The 17,956-nt window shown below is 32.8% G+C and overlaps 2 protein-coding genes across 24 annotated transcripts; both read left to right on the top strand.

Moving 5' to 3' along the window:
• Positions 1 to 3,968: 3,968 nt before the first annotated feature.
• Positions 3,969 to 6,663, top strand: LOC130951873 (uncharacterized). Of its 2 annotated transcripts, none has more exons than XR_009074133.1 (5): positions 3,969 to 4,411; positions 4,774 to 4,841; positions 4,936 to 4,986; positions 5,138 to 5,269; positions 6,352 to 6,659. XR_009074133.1 is itself a non-coding variant. In XM_057880623.1 (5 exons), exons 1-5 carry the CDS (start codon positions 4,225 to 4,227, stop codon positions 6,413 to 6,415), a joined length of 531 nt encoding a protein of 176 aa, XP_057736606.1. In that variant the 5' UTR covers positions 3,969 to 4,224; the 3' UTR covers positions 6,416 to 6,663. The 2 variants fall into 2 exon arrangements, 1 of the variants encoding a protein (XP_057736606.1); XM_057880623.1 differs by having other exon boundaries at positions 3,969 to 4,440; positions 6,352 to 6,663.
• Positions 6,664 to 10,702: 4,039 nt separating this feature from the next.
• Positions 10,703 to 14,918, top strand: LOC130948779 (uncharacterized). Of its 22 annotated transcripts, none has more exons than XM_057877646.1 (5): positions 10,703 to 11,701; positions 11,846 to 11,914; positions 12,967 to 13,016; positions 13,501 to 13,939; positions 14,311 to 14,778. In XM_057877646.1, the coding sequence occupies exons 1-4, from the start codon at positions 11,478 to 11,480 to the stop codon at positions 13,557 to 13,559; spliced, it is 402 nt and encodes a 133-aa protein (XP_057733629.1). In that variant the 5' UTR covers positions 10,703 to 11,477; the 3' UTR covers positions 13,560 to 13,939; positions 14,311 to 14,778. The 22 variants fall into 22 exon arrangements, 1 of the variants encoding a protein (XP_057733629.1); XR_009073264.1 differs by having other exon boundaries at positions 10,705 to 11,914; positions 13,501 to 13,579; positions 13,830 to 13,939; positions 14,311 to 14,773; XR_009073250.1 differs by having other exon boundaries at positions 10,706 to 11,742; positions 12,967 to 13,939; positions 14,311 to 14,910.
• Positions 14,919 to 17,956: the final 3,038 nt, after the last annotated feature.

The raw sequence follows: 17,956 nt of genomic DNA, 5'->3' as shown, positions 1-17,956 counted from the left end.
AGAATGGACAAAGCAAGTGGTCCCCACCCATCAACTGAAAATTTGTTAATTAATTCGAATTTAAATTCAAATCTTATATTTTAGGAAAAGATATTATTTTTATTTTTAGATAATTAGATTTTAAATTAATTAGGATTAGTTATAAAAAGGAAAGACTTCTCTTCTATTAGGTAGATTACATTAGGGGGATTCCATTAGGGAATTCTATACAAATTTACATTCTACATTCCATGAGCAACTAAACCTCCACTGTTAAGGTTAGGAGCTCTGTCTACTTGTATGGATTGATTTTATTACTTTTTCTATTTTAATTTATGTTTTGGATTTATATTTAATAATTATTTTCGTTCTTTATCTTATGAATTTGGGTGGAATGGAAGTATGACCCTCTTTCTATTTGAGTTATTATATAACTTGAAAAAACTCTATACTTGAACAACAGCTTGAAAACATATTCTCCTAAATTCTAATTATCTGGATTTAATAGGATACATGACATATAATCCTTTTTTTCTTTGGGTAATTAGAGTTTTTGTGGCATGCAAACTGGAATTTGATCGTGTACCCTTTAATTGGAATTAATTGACCAAGGAATTGGCAGTTAACGAATTTTAAAGGAGACTAGGAAGGTCTAAGGAATTAGGGTCTAGTCACATATAGTTTGCCATAAATTAAATCATACATAATTAAAATAGTTAGTAAGAAAAGTTAATCCGGAAAGATAGATAACTCTGAGGCCTTAACTGTTTATCCGTATTTTATTCCCAATTTATTTAATTGTCTATACTTTTGATATTTTGAATTCGAACTTAAACATTTTGAACATCTCAAAACCAATTTCTGCTTGTCTAACTAAGCCAATCAATCAATCATTGTTGCTTGATCCATCAATCCTCGTGGGATCGACCCTTACTCACGTAAGGTATTACTTGGTACGACTCGGTGTACTTGCCGGTTAGTAAGTGTGGGTTATAAATACCGCACCAAAGAGATCCTTGCGTTGTTTAGAAACATTCATAGAATAAATAGCATGAGATTTGTCAAAATTTACCTTCATACCATATGCACTCTACAAAAAGTAGCCATAGTCTTTTTTCGAATGAAAATTTCAAACAAAATTTATTCCGTCTGAATGACTTTTTGATTTTGGATAAATTTAAGACAAATTTTAAACAACTTTTAGTGGAGGCATCGGAAGAAGGTATCCTGTCCTAAATTTGTCTAAATTTTGTCCCAAATTTTGGCGCCAAATTATTTTTGGATGGCGCCAAAATTTTCATACAAATTAGCAACAAATTTTGGATAAAAAAACTATAATTCGTTTGTGTTCCATCTGAACGTGCGCAATAACTTCAGATAGATTTGAAACACATTTTAAAAAATGTTAATTTTATCCCAAATTTGTCTATAATTAGTTTTAAATGCTTTTACTATAGCTAATCTTTTGAAGTAACCAAAATTTTTTTCGAGAAATTTGGGACAAAAATAACATTATTTATAAATTTCATATGAAAGTGCATCCGTTTTCAAATTGATTTCAAACGTTTATTGAAAAATTTTAATATTTAGCAAAGAAATATTGTTTACATTTTAAATTTGCCTATGAATTATCCCAAATATTTTTACTATTCTAAAATATATTTTTTTCTAAAATAACCTTAATTATATATAATTTAAAAAAAATATACTTTTTTTTGTTTCTAAGACTCAATTCCAAAATCCATTGATTAAAATATAAAATAATCATCATATTGATTAACTTCTCATTTATTATTATACATATTTTAAAAATTTGGATCAATTAGTACATTAGTGCTTATTTATATATTTTTTTTGGTGACTTGCTAGAATTGTTATTAGTGCTTAGTGCTTATTTATATACCTGTCTTTTATAGCAACTAAATTTTTTTGCCATTACAAAATTAGTTTACCGAAATATATTATTTATTGAAATTCATCACACATGGAATATTTACTAATAGACGCTACTTTACAGTTTACATACTCCGGATATTGTAACTTAAGGCACATTAAACACATATCTTAAATACTCAATCTCCTAAATATAATTTAACAAAAATTAAACGTATCTCTAGTGCATCTAAAGTATGGTACAACTACGAAGTTGTGCATAAATCGAATATTTAGTATCCGGGATATGGGCATAATGAATTTTATGCCACGGTACCTTTATAATAATTGAAGAAACGCTTAATTATAAATAATTAAAAATGATTATAATTAAAAATGATTATATATATATATATATATATATATATATATCTTATGTTTGTTTAAATAATTACAAATACTTTTTTTAAATATATTTTAAATTTCTTTTAGCAAACATTAATATCAACTTTGATTTTATTATATTTATCTTTTAAAATTATTATATAATGAATATTCAAAAATACAACTTAATTTCAATAATTTAAAATTAAATTTAAATTTAATTTTATTAAATGTTTAATTTTTAGATACTAATGTTTTATAATTTATCTTTTAAGTATCAATATTTTAATCTTATCTTTTTTTAATTTGTTGGTAAAAATTAGATATAATTTAATTTAAAATTTTAATATATGTAATTATTTTAAAGCAAACCACCTCTTATTCTTAAAAATAAATTAGAGAGAATTATTTGTATTTAAAAGAAATAATGGACTCGAAATAAGACTTTTTCAGTCTATTATTTATCAATTTTTTTAAACATGCCTATGGAGAACAAAGATGAAAGTAGTCCTACATGGTTTTTAATATTTTTACACCTTTTTTTAATCATTTGCAATTTACATTTTAAAAATATTAAAAATGAAAGAGCTCAGATTCTCCGACGGCATTTGAGTTCATCCAGTAGGATGAGGATCATAAGGTGAATTGAAGGACCCTATCCAACACAAAGTTGAGAATACATCACTGCCGCAACAAACTTTGCACTACCCGGGAGCGCCAAAAATCTAAATTTTATTCAAAAACCCTGGATAAATAACTTAAATAAGTTCTTTTGGAAAAAGAGCTTAAAGTATAAGAACTTTTATTAATAGTAGCTTATAAATAAATTATTTTCTGTTTGGATTTTTAATTATAAAAGTACTTATTTTAAAGTTGTATCGTTTGGATAAATAATTCAAAAAATAATTTTTTTTACAGAAGAGAATGAATATTAAAATAACGATGATAACAAATATTTTTTAATATTGAATGTTGATTTTACATAACCTAGTCACAAATATTGTATATGATATGATAGGTGAAAATAAAAAATAAATATAAAATATGTGTCAATGTATATTTTGTTGCTATTTTTATTTTTATTTTTTACTCCTATTAGAACTTCCTTCTCCTTTATTAAGGTCAAGAACTTGCTATAATTAACTAAGAAAATAATAGCAAGCTATAAAATCACATGTGAAAAAAATAAAATTAAAACTAAAATTTTATACCACAGTTAAATACAAATTTAATAATAAACAATATAATGATAAAATGGTAAAAAAAATATTTAGAAGAAATATATACAATAAGTTGTTCAGATACAATATTGTATAAAAATGAAAATGGTGGTGGAGGATCAATACTTCCATCAGATGAATCATTACCTGAAAATGATGAGATTTGGAACATTGCATGAGAATGATGGTGAAAGGCAAGTACTTCTAGTAGACCTTGCGTGAAAATGGTGGTGAAAGGTCAGTATTTTTCACAGAGTCAAAAAGGAAAATAATTTTTTTTGTTTGAAATTAAAATTTTTTTAAAAAAAATGGTAGAATGACTTATCAAGAAACAGAAAGTCATATATTTCTACTTCTTCAGAAAAACTGTAAATTAACTTTTTGAAAAGTCAAAAACCTTTTTTAAAATAGTGTCAAACACGCAAATTATGACTTTTTATAATCAAAAATAAAAAAAGTTGCTCCTGCTACTTCCCAAACCGGCTCAAAATTGTCCTTTTGGTTTCAGTTTTTGATCTCCTTCTCACAAACTGCTCTCCCCTCACAGAGAGCCCTTTTGGTTTCAGTTTACAGAGAGCTCTCACCCGATCATTCACACTGCTCTGCCTCTTACCTGTGGTCGCCACCGAACTTTTAGGTCGCACTCCTGTCAGCTTCCGACCTAGCAACTCAGGCGACCACCACCCTCTCTCGTGCTTTGTGCTCACAGGTTACAGAGCCTTAACTCGCTCACACTACTCTGCCTCTGCCTTTGGCTGCCTCCGACCCTATGGTCTCAGAACTTGCACCCTCGCTAGCCTCCGACCTTGCACCTCAGGCAACCTCCACCCTCGTAGTTCGCGCTTATAGGTCACAACTTTCACGTCCACTCATCTCTGCCTCCTGCATGTGGCCGCCTCTCCGGTCTCGGACCTCGCACCCCTGCCAACCTCCGACCCTTGCCACTTTGCGCCTTTGTGGGTCCTTTGCCAAGTCTCAATTTTTTGTATGCAGTGATGTGATTCTTGTTTGTTTCTTTGTCAATTTGCTTGTTAATGATGGTTCTCTTTGTCAGATTATGGCTTGGAGGTTTATCATTGGTCCTTTGGTCTTTCTAAGTATAAGATTAGAGGCTTATTAAGAAGTTAGGGTTTGTTCTTACTTGGTCTGTGATAGGAAATATTGGGAATGATTGGTGAATTTGAAAAAAATTTTTATGCATTGGTTACTTTCTGCATTGTTAACTAAAAATGCATTTGGTACAATTGCATTACAGTGATTCTCCTTTTTCATTTTTGTTGCCCTTTTGATTGTATCCTTTGTATGGTGTTTTGAACAGAGTTGTTTTCTTGTTTCTTCACCTGCTGCAAATACTGAATCCGTCCCCACCTCAAAGCTGAGAGCTTGGTCTGTGCAAATTTTCAAGTTTTCTAATTTTTTTCTCTTCATATATTTATTAAGTTTTCAATCTTCTAAAATGTTTATTGCTTCCATTTCGCAGGTGCTACTTGGTGATTCATTCTTCCGTGAGAGGGAGTATTATAGAGCTATTGTAAGAGACGCTTTCCTACATATATCTTTCTCCATATTTTGTGTGGTTAAATGTTGGAAGTTGAAACCATTGCTTGTTACTTGCTTTTATTCAAAGCATTTTAGAAATGGAGGAAAGTTGTGAACTCATAATCTATTATGTTGATGAACAGCATAGCTACAAGCAAGCTTTGCAGTACAAGATGGTCCCCAAACAGAATGTGCAACTGTGCCGTAGTTCAATACCATCAAACAGGTCGCCGTCTCCGAATTCTTGCAATGCATCAGGAATCAACGAGAATGAGGTGAGGCAGAGTGCAATGCATCATTTATGAATCATCATATTATTTTCTAATTATTTTCTAGACCTTATATACCTTATTAGTGTCCAAAAATTGGTTTAAATTGGACCTTGTATACTTTATTAGCTTATTCCTCTAGTGGCATAATATGTATATGGTGAAAGAATTTTTTCTATGTGATATTTTGTTCATGGATCTAGATGGGTGGTTTTGAAAGGGTGTATAAAAGAAAAGATTTATCAATGTGGTTTATGTATTGTCTATAGGCCTCAAGTAGCAGAAGAAAAGATTTAATTAAAGTGAAACTGGAGGTTGAGGTTCTTTTTTTATTGGAAGTATTTTTATGAGATAATCTTTGAGCATGAAATGAAGGAACTGCAGTTCTTTGTCGCAAAAATGCAAGTTATTTATAGATCAGATTGTCTTCTTGGAACATGTTGTTTTGGAGCTGAATAGGAGGAAATATATGTGGTGATTACTATGGAGGTGTTGATTGGTCATATACTGATGTATAAGCATCAGTGGCATTTGGAACGAATGGAGAGGAGGGTGATTTGCAAGAGTTAAGGAGACTATAAAAAAGAGTTAGGTGTTTTTTTATATTTCATATATGGTAGTTCAGTAGATTCTGCATTATTTGTTTTATGATTGTAGTCTTAGCATCTTGTTTTGATCTTTTTATTGATGATTATCTGAAAACTTTGTTTTTATGTTTCTGGTACTTTGTTTTGTGACTCACTCCCTTGTTGGCATTGTTGAGAGTTTGTAGTGATCACAAAAAAAACTTATCATTCCTAATAAACTACAAATTTTAGACATTCGTGAAATTTGTTACGTGAAGTTCCTTTTTCTAAATTAGTTTTTTTGTAGTATATGTATGCATATAGTTTTACTCATTAATGCTCATATGTACATATATTAGCACTAAAGCACAATAGCACTTTATTTTACATCCTAATTGATTGTTTTGGCAACTAAGTATTATTTTACATTGTTATTATTTTAATTATTTCAATGATGTATATGTTATTGAAAATTAAATGCAACATGTGTTACTAATCTTATAAATCTTTATGTTGTTTTAGATGTCAGGTTCTAAAAAAAATGAAAAAACACTTGTCCATTAAAGGAGCAAAAAATGATCAATAAAGAGCAAGAGGATAAGTTGAATGATGCTGAGCACAAGTTAAAAGATCAAGGACATCAACTAAAAGTTCAACAAAAAAAAAAAAGATTGGTTCTACTGAAAAGACACTTCATACTTTATGTAAAAAGTTGAATCTTTCACTTCCTTCAACTATGTTTGTTTCTGCCCAAGATGAGCTTGGGACAAGTTTTAATGATAATATGAGTGATTGATGTCTAGAGTATATGTTTTTTTCTTATTTAGATTAAGGAATTTTTAGGTGAATTAATTAGTACATTTTAATTTATTCATGATTTGTGACCTTTTTAAAGGCTTTCTTTGTTTTTGTTTAATTATTTTTTTCTTATTTTAGTTTGATTACATTTATAGACAAAAGTATTTTAATAATAAATATTTTTTTAACTCTTTTATGGTAATTAATTTTTTCATGACTTTATTATGCGTTTATAATTTCGATGATGTAATATGAAAAAAATGATTATGATGGTCTTAATATAGAAAGTAGATCGAATACAATTTATTTTCTAAAATATTTATATATTAAATAAAAAATTATTTTGTATGAAAATTGTTTGAAATATTATATTAAATTTGTAGAAAATTTGTGCGAAAATAATTTTTTGTTTTGGATGAGATTTGTTTCAAATACGTAAATTCTTTTAAATTAAATTTGTTTGAAATTTAATTGAAAAGAAATATTTGATTTGTCAAAAATTTGTTCGAAAATTTTTTTTATATTTGACTAAATTCGTTAGAAATTTGTCTGAAATAAAGTATATTTGTTGTTTGAAATTTGTCTAAAATAAAATATTTTTACGTTTGAAATTTGTCTGAAATATATTGTCTTTACGTTGGATAATCTGTCTAAAATTTGTCTAAAATACATCATAATAGTTAGATAAATGCCTATTCGAAATCTATCATAAAATCGTCTAAAAAAAATTTTGGACGAAATTTCAGACAAAATGTAAATTAGCAACAAGAATTTTTGGGACAAAAAAAATTCGTCTCAATTTTGTTCAAAAGAAAAATTTTGTCTCTAATTTGTTCGAAATTTATTTCAATTTTGTCTCAAAATTTTTCCGAAAAAGCCCTATTTCTTTTTTTCGCTTTACAAAAAAGGATAAGGTCGTCCGCAAAAAGAGATCAGAGATCACAAGACCTCCCCTAGACACAGTCGCTGGTTTTCATCTACGAACTTCCACTTGCTTAAAAATGAGGTAACTCAACCTCTCTATACAATAACAAATAAATAAGGAGACATAGGGTCTCCTTGTCTCAAACCCCTCTTTGGCTGAAAACCATCCAACTGGTTACCATTTCACATTAGAGAAACGGAGGAAGACCGTACACATTTCATAATAAGAGAAATAATAGTATCTGAAAAGCCAAACATTAGGAGATATTACTCAAAAAAATTCCAGTTCACCCTGTCATAAGCCTTTTTTAGGTCAATTTTAAAAGAAAGAGCACTCATTTTTATTTGGTTTTCTTCATAAAATGAAGAACTTCTTGGGCTATAGTGATATTGTCTGGGACACCCCTTCCCGGAATAAAAGCTCCCTGCAGAGGACCCATGATATCTTGCAGAAAAGGTCGTAACCTCTCTACAACCTCCTTAGTTATAATCTTGTAGATGACATTACAGAGGCTGATAGGACGAAACTCTTTCATGCGAGACGGGTTATCAACTTTAGGAATTAGCACCACTAAAGTGTCAAACAGAGCACTATCCAGATTAAACCCAGCAAAAGCCTTCTTAACAAACTCCCAAACCTCTGTACCAACCACTTTTCAATATCCTTTGAAGAAAAAAGCGTGAAAACCATCGACACCTGGGGCCTTAAAAGAGTTCATGCCCATAACCACCTTCCTAACCTCTTTTTTAGAAACATATCTCTTGTAAGACTTTCAATAGCTTCACGAGATGAAATAGGTAATTCCTGATCCCTCATCACATCAATGTCTACCTGTTCCACATAAAAAAATCCCTATAAAATCTAACTGCACCGTCTTCGAGCTCCTGCGGATTAGTACTCCATCTTCCATCCTCCAAGAACAACCCTTGTACCTTGTTACGCTTCCTTCGCATAATGGTTTGCATACGAAAGAATTTAGTATTCCTATCTCCAAGTCATACCCAGTTCTCTCGCGATTTTTGATATCAAAATAACTCCTCTTGCATAAGCAGATTATTATATTCAGACTGTAAGTCCCTCTCTTCCTATATAAGGGATAGAGCATCAACTCTTTCCATTCTCTGTTGGATACAGGTCAAACGCTTCTCCAAATCCCTCTTTCTCTTAAAAATGTTCCCAAAGAAATCTCAGTTAAAGGCCAAAGCATCATCTTTGACCTGAGAAAGGCATCGAATAAGGTTGGGTCTACCCTTGTCCCAAGCACCCTTGACCACCGAAGAAAAACTTGGATGATAAGACCAAGCTACTTGAAAATGAAAAGGTTTTATCCCAGTTCTTCTATCATTACCTTGACATCGCACCAGAATGAGACAGTGGTCAGAATGCATCCTCGCCAAATTCTCCATATAGCTTTCCGGAAAACGAAAACACCAAGCATCTGTAGCCACAACCCCCTATCTAGCCCCTTCGAAATGAACCGATTACCCTGAATATGTCTGAACCAAGTGTACAAGTATCCATGAGCTCCCAAATCAATCAAACCACACTCATCTAAGAGAGCTCTAAACCACTCTGTCCTTCGAGAGACAAAGTTCTCACCTTTAACTTCAGATGAAAAAAGGATCTAATTAAAATCTCCAATAGCTAACAAAGGACTTGAATAATTTCTGGAGAAATGTGACAAAACACTCCAAACTTCTTCCCTTATACTAGGAACTGGACTTGCATAAATTGCTGCATAGACCCACGAGAGACCTCCATTCGAAAACTCAATACAGACCACTTGCGAACTCGCTGCCACGACATTGCAAGACACTCCGGGCCATGCAAAGAACATCCAAATACCTCCACTATGCCCCTTCGCTTCTTCAATATGAATAGGAGTATAACCTAATATGTTCCAAAAAACAACCACCTTCTAGAAAGCACGATGAGTCTCTAAAATAATAAAAATGTACGGATGAAAATTCTTTACCAATTGTTTCAGATGCACCCCGAGCCAATTTATTTCTGGCACCTCTCACATTCAAACTATAATATTTGCACAATCCATATCAATATTACTCAGAATAAGACCCACAGCTCAGATTAGTTGAGGGTAGTAAGTGGGGCCTCCACTATAACCGCACTGTGCCCATTATCGACAAAAAGCTCGTTACCATCCTGTGTGCTTATCACGCCATTCTCAATCGGAAAACTCTTAAGAGAATTAGACCTTAATCTCTTTAATTTGCTTCTGAATGGCGTTTTAAAAGTCACAGCGCCTTACGAATAAACCTTTGCCCGTGCTAAACCAGTTCCTTACTTGCCACCCGTCACACCTTGAAAAGAGGTAAAACCTGACGAAGCTAATTTAAATTTTCTCACTTCATTTAGTAGTTGATTGCCCTTACTCATGTGTGAAGATGATTCAATCCCATTGATGCCTTTCGTAATAAGCTCTCCTTTGGCAACATAATTAGAAGATTTATCCACATAAGCTTTTTTGGACTTATCTTGGTCATGAATACCCGAAAAGACCTTCTTGTTCTTTGCCTTTCTTTCCACCTTGGTCCACGTCGCATCTCCTGCATGTGCCACTTTCATTACATGCAATTCCTTATCTTTACTCTTCTCTATCCCAATTGTAGCACTACCAAAAAACAAAAGACTTCTCAATATTAGAAGAAAACGGTACACGATCCATCTTCTCATGCTCTTGTCCCTTGGCTTCATTTACCCCTGTTTTATCAATGTTTGTCGAAATTGAACTAATCAATTTATAGTCCACACCAACATACCCACAACAACCACACATATTACAGACCAACTCAAGACTTTTATATTTAAGATCGAAAACCCTCCCATCCACCTCAACACTACGAATAATAGGAACGCTAAAATCAATCTCCATACAAGCCATACTTCTCTCTCGCTACCATCTTAGTTGCTACATCAACTTTTACTGGCGGCAATCCTCAACATAGGCCTCTCATAATAGTAACGAATCCCTAAGTCATAAAAGCGTACCCATACTATGGTGGATCCAAAAACCTCCTCCTTTGAAAAGAATTCAGGTGATTGTGGCTTTACAGCAAGATAGAACCCATATATCATCCAAAGACCACCAAGTAAAATCATCTCCTGATCTTCAAAAACATCAATCTTCACCCGAAAATGTCCAAAACTTGAAACCCACCCTTTAATCTTCACACCATATCTAACTTATGCACTATCGACATGTAACTCATATGTTGCCCAAGACTTTGACGACGATAGCCTCTTTATGTGGTACAGATAACGCTGCCAGCCCTTCTTCTAAGAAGATGATCCGAAAAAGATGCGGATTCCTGTGATTCTCTTTAATCACTTTGGCTAACCTCTCTTCATCTAAAGTCTCATCTGGCCAATCACCATGTCACGAAAAAAAACCTTCCCATGTTTTTCCTTAAAACCCTTAGTAGCCTCCTCCTCCTTCCCATTACCTTGCCTCACTGTATATCACCCTCTTTATAGACACACAACTCTCCTCCCCACCCCTTCACTCATATCTAAACCCTAGCAGAAAAAATTTGAATACACAAAATTATATAAATCCAACTTAATAGAAAAAAGCAAAAACAACCTAACAATAAAACACAAGGTTAATATTAGAATTTAGAAAAGACCGACCAAAAGAGGATTAGGGTTCTACGTTGCACTGGAAAAAGGCAGGAGAAGAAGAAAGAGAAGAGAGAAGAAAAGAGAGCCGCCATCGAACGAGGAAGAAGTGAAAGGAGAAGAAGACGACGGAGAGAGAAGTTGTGCCATCGCCACTTTCTTCACCTCCGGCACCGTCTCTGCCTTGCTCTTCTGTTATCGTTTCTACCTTGCGCTGTAATCCTCTTCTCTGCTCGCCGTCGTAGTGTTCCTCATTGCTCGAGCTCGCGCCGTGTTCTGCTCTGCTATGTTTTTCTGCTCGTGCCGTTCTGAAACATTTAATCTGCTCCGCCGTTTTGAATCCTCTGCTCTGCTCCGCCGTGTCGTGGTCCTCTGTCCTCTCAAACAAATCGACAATTCTCTGTCGTTCACCTCTTTCTCTCAAGCCTCTCGCCTCAGCCTCGGTCCTCAGGCATCTCTTCCTCCGTCGTCGTCCTTGAAGGCTTGCAGATTGATTTTACATATTACTTGGTTAATTTAGTTGCATTTTTGAAATAACAAAACTAGTTCCAGTATACATCTCTCTCTCTCCCCACAGGCCCACACACATCTCTTTCAGTCTAATCGATTGAAGAAGCTCACATAATCCTTTTCTTCTTTTCATTGTTTTTGCAGTTTAGAGTTCGACCATGTCGAAGGACAAAGATTCTACCAATTTGTCACGCACCTTCAAATACCTCTTAGGTTTGATGTAAATTGTTGTTTCATTTTTCAGTAATCACAGTTTAGCAATGTGATTTTAGTTTAATTGTTTTAGACTTTTGATTGGATTTTAGCAATGTGATAAATCCTGCACTTGTGGAACAATAAATCTTGGTTAGATTTTTTTTGTATTTTTGTAATTGATTAGATTAAATTGTGATTGTGTTTGACAAAACCTATTTTATAATTCGGATTGTGTTATGGAGCAAATTAAAGGAGTGTGGAACTGAGATTTCAATTTCGATTTTGGGGTTGAGATTTGGGTATGTGTGTGTGTATTGTGTTGTGGAGCAAATTAAAGGAGTGTGGAACTGAGATTTCAATTTCTATTTTAGGGTTGAGATTTGGGCGTGCGTACCTTCATGCGCTCGCTTTAGTTCTTGTGCTGTTTTTCTGGGATTGAGAAAGTAGATAGTTAGGGAAAGAGGATTGAGGAGAAATAATTGCCAAGTATTTGTTGTTATTACAATTTCATTTTCTCTAAATATAATTTCTTGAGTATTTAGTTCTTATTTTTTAATATAATAGTTCATTAGTCATTTTAGTAACATGCATATTAGTCATTTTATTTCTTGAGTATTTTAAGTTTTGAACTAGTTGCCAATTTCATTGAGGCTATGATCCCAAACCTACGCTCCTGAAGGCTTGTAAGTGCAAGCATATGTATAAATTCTTTTATGACATACCTCGATGACCTATGCTAATTCTTAAATGATCGTTTATCTGTTTTAATATTTATGCTTATATAATAATTTTTCAATACAAATTTTTGTAACTGGCCATGTTGTGTCCTATGTTATTTAGAATTTCCATGCCCATAGATGTGTTTAGCTGTGCTGGGTATGGTGTTGTATCCATGTTCTGTAGAATGTCACACTAAGTATTCTATATTAATGGCCACTCGCCATGCTTTTCTATTTGACATGAGTCTCAAGTGTTGGTTAAAGGTTGCAAATGACTGCTTTCTTGCATCAAATTTTGCCATCTCTTGGAGTTTAGGTTCAATTCATAGTGGTAAGCTGGCATCCTTGTAGGTTGATGTTAGAAAATATTTGGCCTGGAAACCGTGCTGGAACTGGACTAGGTATGTATTTATTGACTTCTGTATTTGGTACTGCACCAGGCGCAAAAAAAAAAAAAAAAAAAAATTGGAACCTTTTCATTCTTGCATATATGGGCCATGAGGCACTCTATGCAATTACACTACCTGAAGACTAAACCAAGATTATAAAATAATTTCAAAGAAGCAGATGAATCTCAATTACGAGAAGTCTTCTAGAGTCTCCTTGGACCTCCAATAGGGATGGCCGAAGAAGCATTATTAGATTCAAAAAGCTTAGCATGGGATCCTCTCGTGCTTGTAGACTAATTTATTTATTTAATTTTTCAGGCAGGGGAAAAATAGTTGAGAGATAGGATTGTGAATGCTTGCTATGATTACTATTTTATTTTGTTCCTGTTGTTTCTTTTTCTCTCATAAAGTGAAGCTATATGGTGAATGAATCAGCTTAAGTGTAGAGTGTGATTGTTAATGAATTTTGTTAACTATGCATTTTATTGGTGAGCAGGGGCATTTAATTCAAACTTGCTGGGGATACATGCATTAAACCAAGTCTACTTTGGTTGATCTTTCAGCTTCTGCCTAAGGTTTATGATAAGAAACTTTCTAATTTCCTAGGTTGAAGTTCTTTTTCCATCTCTGCATGCACATTATTACCTGACTTCTCAAAATCAGGAGTAGTTTAATCAAGTATTTGTAATTCTCTAGACAATCAAAACATTGGAGGTCTTCCATAGCTGATGAGCGTTCAACTAAGTTAGAGTCTTTGTCTTCAGCAGCAATCTTTTGTTTTCGAATTTGATGAGTTCTTAACCAGGCTAAAATCTTTTCCTTCAGCACATCCATGTTTCTGGTTCATCTCCATCCTCATTTTTAGGGTCAGGGAAAGAGTGAAAAGAACCTCAATCATCTTCTCTAGCATGCAAATGAAATGAGCTTCAAAAGTGGTAAGCATTTTCTGTTTTTGGTTCTGATGAGTTTTCAACCAAGCATCCTAATAATCTTCAGCAAATTGTTACGAGATTCATTGGCAAACATGAATATATGTATTTAAAATGCTAATTGAACCTTTTAATATCCATTTTAATTAGAACTTCATTAGTTATTAAGGTTTTATCTCTTTTCTAAATTTTATTGTGTATAAATTTATATAATAATTAAAATGATTATACATGTCTTTTTTGTATTTTCACTGCAAAAGCAATCCTTATTTTTAGCTAAAAAGACAACCTTTCAATGGTTGCATATTTAGTTTAGAAGTAACATTTATATGGGTTGCATATCAAACTGATAGGCAACATTTCACCATGTACAATAGGTAACACTTCAACGTGTTGCATACTCAAAAGAAGACGCAACGTTTTTTGCTAGTAGCTGAAGCATGACAGCTAAAAGAACAGGTATAAAGTGTTGTCTAAAACACAGTTCAGAAGTGTTGTCTATTTTAATGAATAAGCAATGCTTTTAAAGAGTTGTCTTCCGAAGCGTTACTTTTGAAGCAAAAAAGCATTGCCTCGACTTAAGGCAATGGCCGCATCTGCAAGCCACCTCCCGCCCCTCCCAAAAAAGGTTGCCTCAAGTCTCAAAACGTTGTTATAGATCAAAGACAACCTTTAGGCAACACTTTTTAAATGTTGGTTTAGTTCCAAAATGTTGTAGTATTGTATGAATAAATTTGTTGGTACGTTAATTAGTTTTAGATAATTTTAGTACTTTAGTTTTAATAAGAAAGTTGAGTTCATATAAAATTGAAATTTCAATATTCAAATATCAAATACACGAAATCAATAACTAAAATATTGAAAAATAAATTAAAATTATATCAATCGAATGATCTTTCCACATTAAAATTTGCAAGTATCTTATTATACATAAAAGTTGTGTTGTCTTCTGGTACATATCAATTATGTAACCTTCATATATAATTTACTATTTGCCTTAATCTTGTCTACGATCTAAGACTCACCATAAACACTTTTTATTTTCCTTCAATATATTTTTTGTTTGCTAAATGACCCTATCAAATATTATTAAAAACTAGTTTTGAAGCAAGTTTAGTTTAATTTCAATAAAAATTAGCTAATTTTTGAATGTTCATGGTTGGCTGTTGTCAAAGACAAGGCGTTTCAAAACCGAACATCAGCCATAATCTTTCATCAGATTGTCTTGATTCTTTGAATGGACAAATTTTTTATTCTAATAATAATAAACTCTTAAAACATAGATTTTTTTTAGTCGATCACATTCTTTTAATCTACAACAAAAAACGAGTTGCTAATTTAAATAGTTTTGTTTAGAACATTTCTTTTAGGAGTTTAATAGGTTGTTAAAGCAAAAATAATATGATAATTGACTAAAAATATTAAATAAATAAATATTGAATAGACCGGTCAAGCATGTTGTGATAAGGATATGGATGACCATTGACCACGGATGACTTGGATGGCTTAATTTTTCTATAGTGAAGTGCCATATTACCAAGGTAATTACATTTAATGAAAGAGGAAAAAGAGGACTCTTGTACATATATAAATAGGAGGTTAAGCCTCCGTTGATGAGATACACAAAAGCAATAAACAATTCTCTCTATCTTTATGTTGCAATACTTCTTTCTCTCTCTTTATATTTCTTTATTTTATATTTGTTATCTCTTCTTTATTTTTCTATTTAGTTATTTTATAACACGTTATTAGCACGAAACTCTAACGAAATTTTAGGAAGATTCTAGGTAACAAATTTTCATTATGTTGAAGCTCTTTCATCTTGAATTCAATGCTCTTAATATATCTGGAAATAATTATTTATCATGGATACTAGATTTTAAAATCCATCTTGATTCAATGGATCTTGGAGATACCATTAAGGCTGAAAATAATCCCAGAAGGATAAAGCCAAAGCTATGATTTTCCTTCGTCGACATCTTGAAGTATGATTGAAAAATGAATATCATACATTAAAAGATCTTACAGATCTGTGGAAAGACCTTAAAGAAAGGTACAATCATTGAAAGACGGTGATACTTCCTCAAGCCCGATATGTTAGAGAAAATTTTATCGACCTTCCATATCTTGAATGTGCTCCTGCAGCAGCGGTATCGAGAAAAAGAATTTAAAAATATGCTGAGTTATTTTCTTGTTTTCTTGTTGCTGAACGCAACAATGAGTTACTTTTAAGTATTCATGAAGCGCGTTCAGTTGGCGCCGCCCATTTTCTGAAGTAAATGCGGCAATTAACCCTAGAAGAGGTAAATGGTAATATTTTGATAACAAGAAAAATTATGGAAGGAAAAGAAATTATGTCCACAAGAAAGATCTCACCAGAAGTAGGATAAAGAAAGAAATAATGGGCAAAGTATATCAATTGAGGATAAATGCTTTCGTTATGGTGGAAAGGGCCATTGGTCACGTACCTGTCGTATCCCAAGGCACCGAGTTGATCTTTATCAAGCATCCTTGAAAAGAGATGACAAAGAAAAGGAAACAAATTTTGTTTCAAATGATGAAAATTCTACCACTCATTATGATGTATCTAATTTCTTTAAGGATTCTGAAGGAAATTTTGTCTATTTGATCAACGATGGAATAGTTTGATATATGTATGTGTTTGTTAAGTATTCATGTGAATAATTTTACTGTGCATGTACTTCTACTCATTTTGTTATTATTATCATTTGTTTTTTGAAGAAAAATGGCAAGGACATATTCTGAAGATATTTGCCTTGCGGATAGTGCAAGTTCGCACACTATTCTTAAAAGTGATATATATTTTACCCATCTTGTGCCAAAAGAAGAATATGTTAATACTATTATTGGCTTGGGCAATGTGATAGAAGGCTCCGGAAGAGCTATAATTTTGTTTCCTGGAGGAACAAAATTCATAATAAATAATGCACTATTGTCTACCAAGTCTCGAAGAAACTTGTTGAGCTTTAAAGATATTCGCCGAAATGGATATCATATTGAGACTATGAATGAGAAAAACCATGAGTACTTATGTATCACAACTCATGATTCAAATAAGAAAGTTATATTAGAAAAATTACCCTCACTTTCATCTGGGTTATATTATACCAAGATTAGTGCAATTGAATCACATGTCACTGTAAACCAAAAGTTTACTAGTCTAAATGAATTCATAACTTGGCATGATAGATTGGGTCATCCGGAAACAACCATGATGAGGAAAATTATTGAAAACTCTCATGGACATTCACTAAAGAACTAGAAGATTCTTAAGACTAGTGAATTTGTTGTGCTGCATGTTCTCAGGGAAAGTTAATTTTAAGGTCATCACTAGTAAAGATTGGATTTGAGTCCCCTGAATTCCTAGAAAGGATTCAAGGTGATATATGTGGACCTATTCATCCACCATGTGGATCTTTCAGATATTTTATGGTCTTAATATACGCATCTTCGAGATGGTCACATGTGTGCTTATTGTCTTCTCGCAACCTGGCGTTTGCAAGATTACTGGCTCAAATTATTCGATTAAAAGCACAATTTCCATAAAATCCAATCAAAGCAATTCGCCTTGATAATGCTGGTGAATTTACTTCCCAAGCTTTTGATGCTTATTGTATGGCTAATGGAATAAGTGTTGAACATCCAGTAGCTTATGTTCACACACAAAATGGGTTAGCAGAATCACTTATTAAACGCCTCCAATTAATTGCTAGACCCTTGCTTATGAGAACAAATCTCCCAACCTCGGTTTGGGGGCATGCTATTTTACATGCCGCAGCACTTATTCGTTTGAGGCCAACGAGTTACCATCAGTTCTCTCCTATGCAATTAGCTTTTGGCCAGCAGCCAAATGTCTCCCATTTAAGAATATTTGGGTGTGTGATATATGTTCTCATTGTACCACCTAATCGCACCAAAATAGGACCCCAAAGAAAATTGGAGATATATGTTGGATATGATTCTCCCTTTATAGTGAGGTATCTTGAGATACAAATGGGAGAT

Source organism: Arachis stenosperma, chromosome 9, assembly GCF_014773155.1.
Source record: "Arachis stenosperma cultivar V10309 chromosome 9, arast.V10309.gnm1.PFL2, whole genome shotgun sequence".
Lineage (NCBI taxonomy): Eukaryota > Viridiplantae > Streptophyta > Magnoliopsida > Fabales > Fabaceae > Arachis > Arachis stenosperma.
The sequence above is the reverse complement of the archived record's forward strand: the minus strand, read 5'-3'. Positions and strand labels throughout refer to the sequence as shown.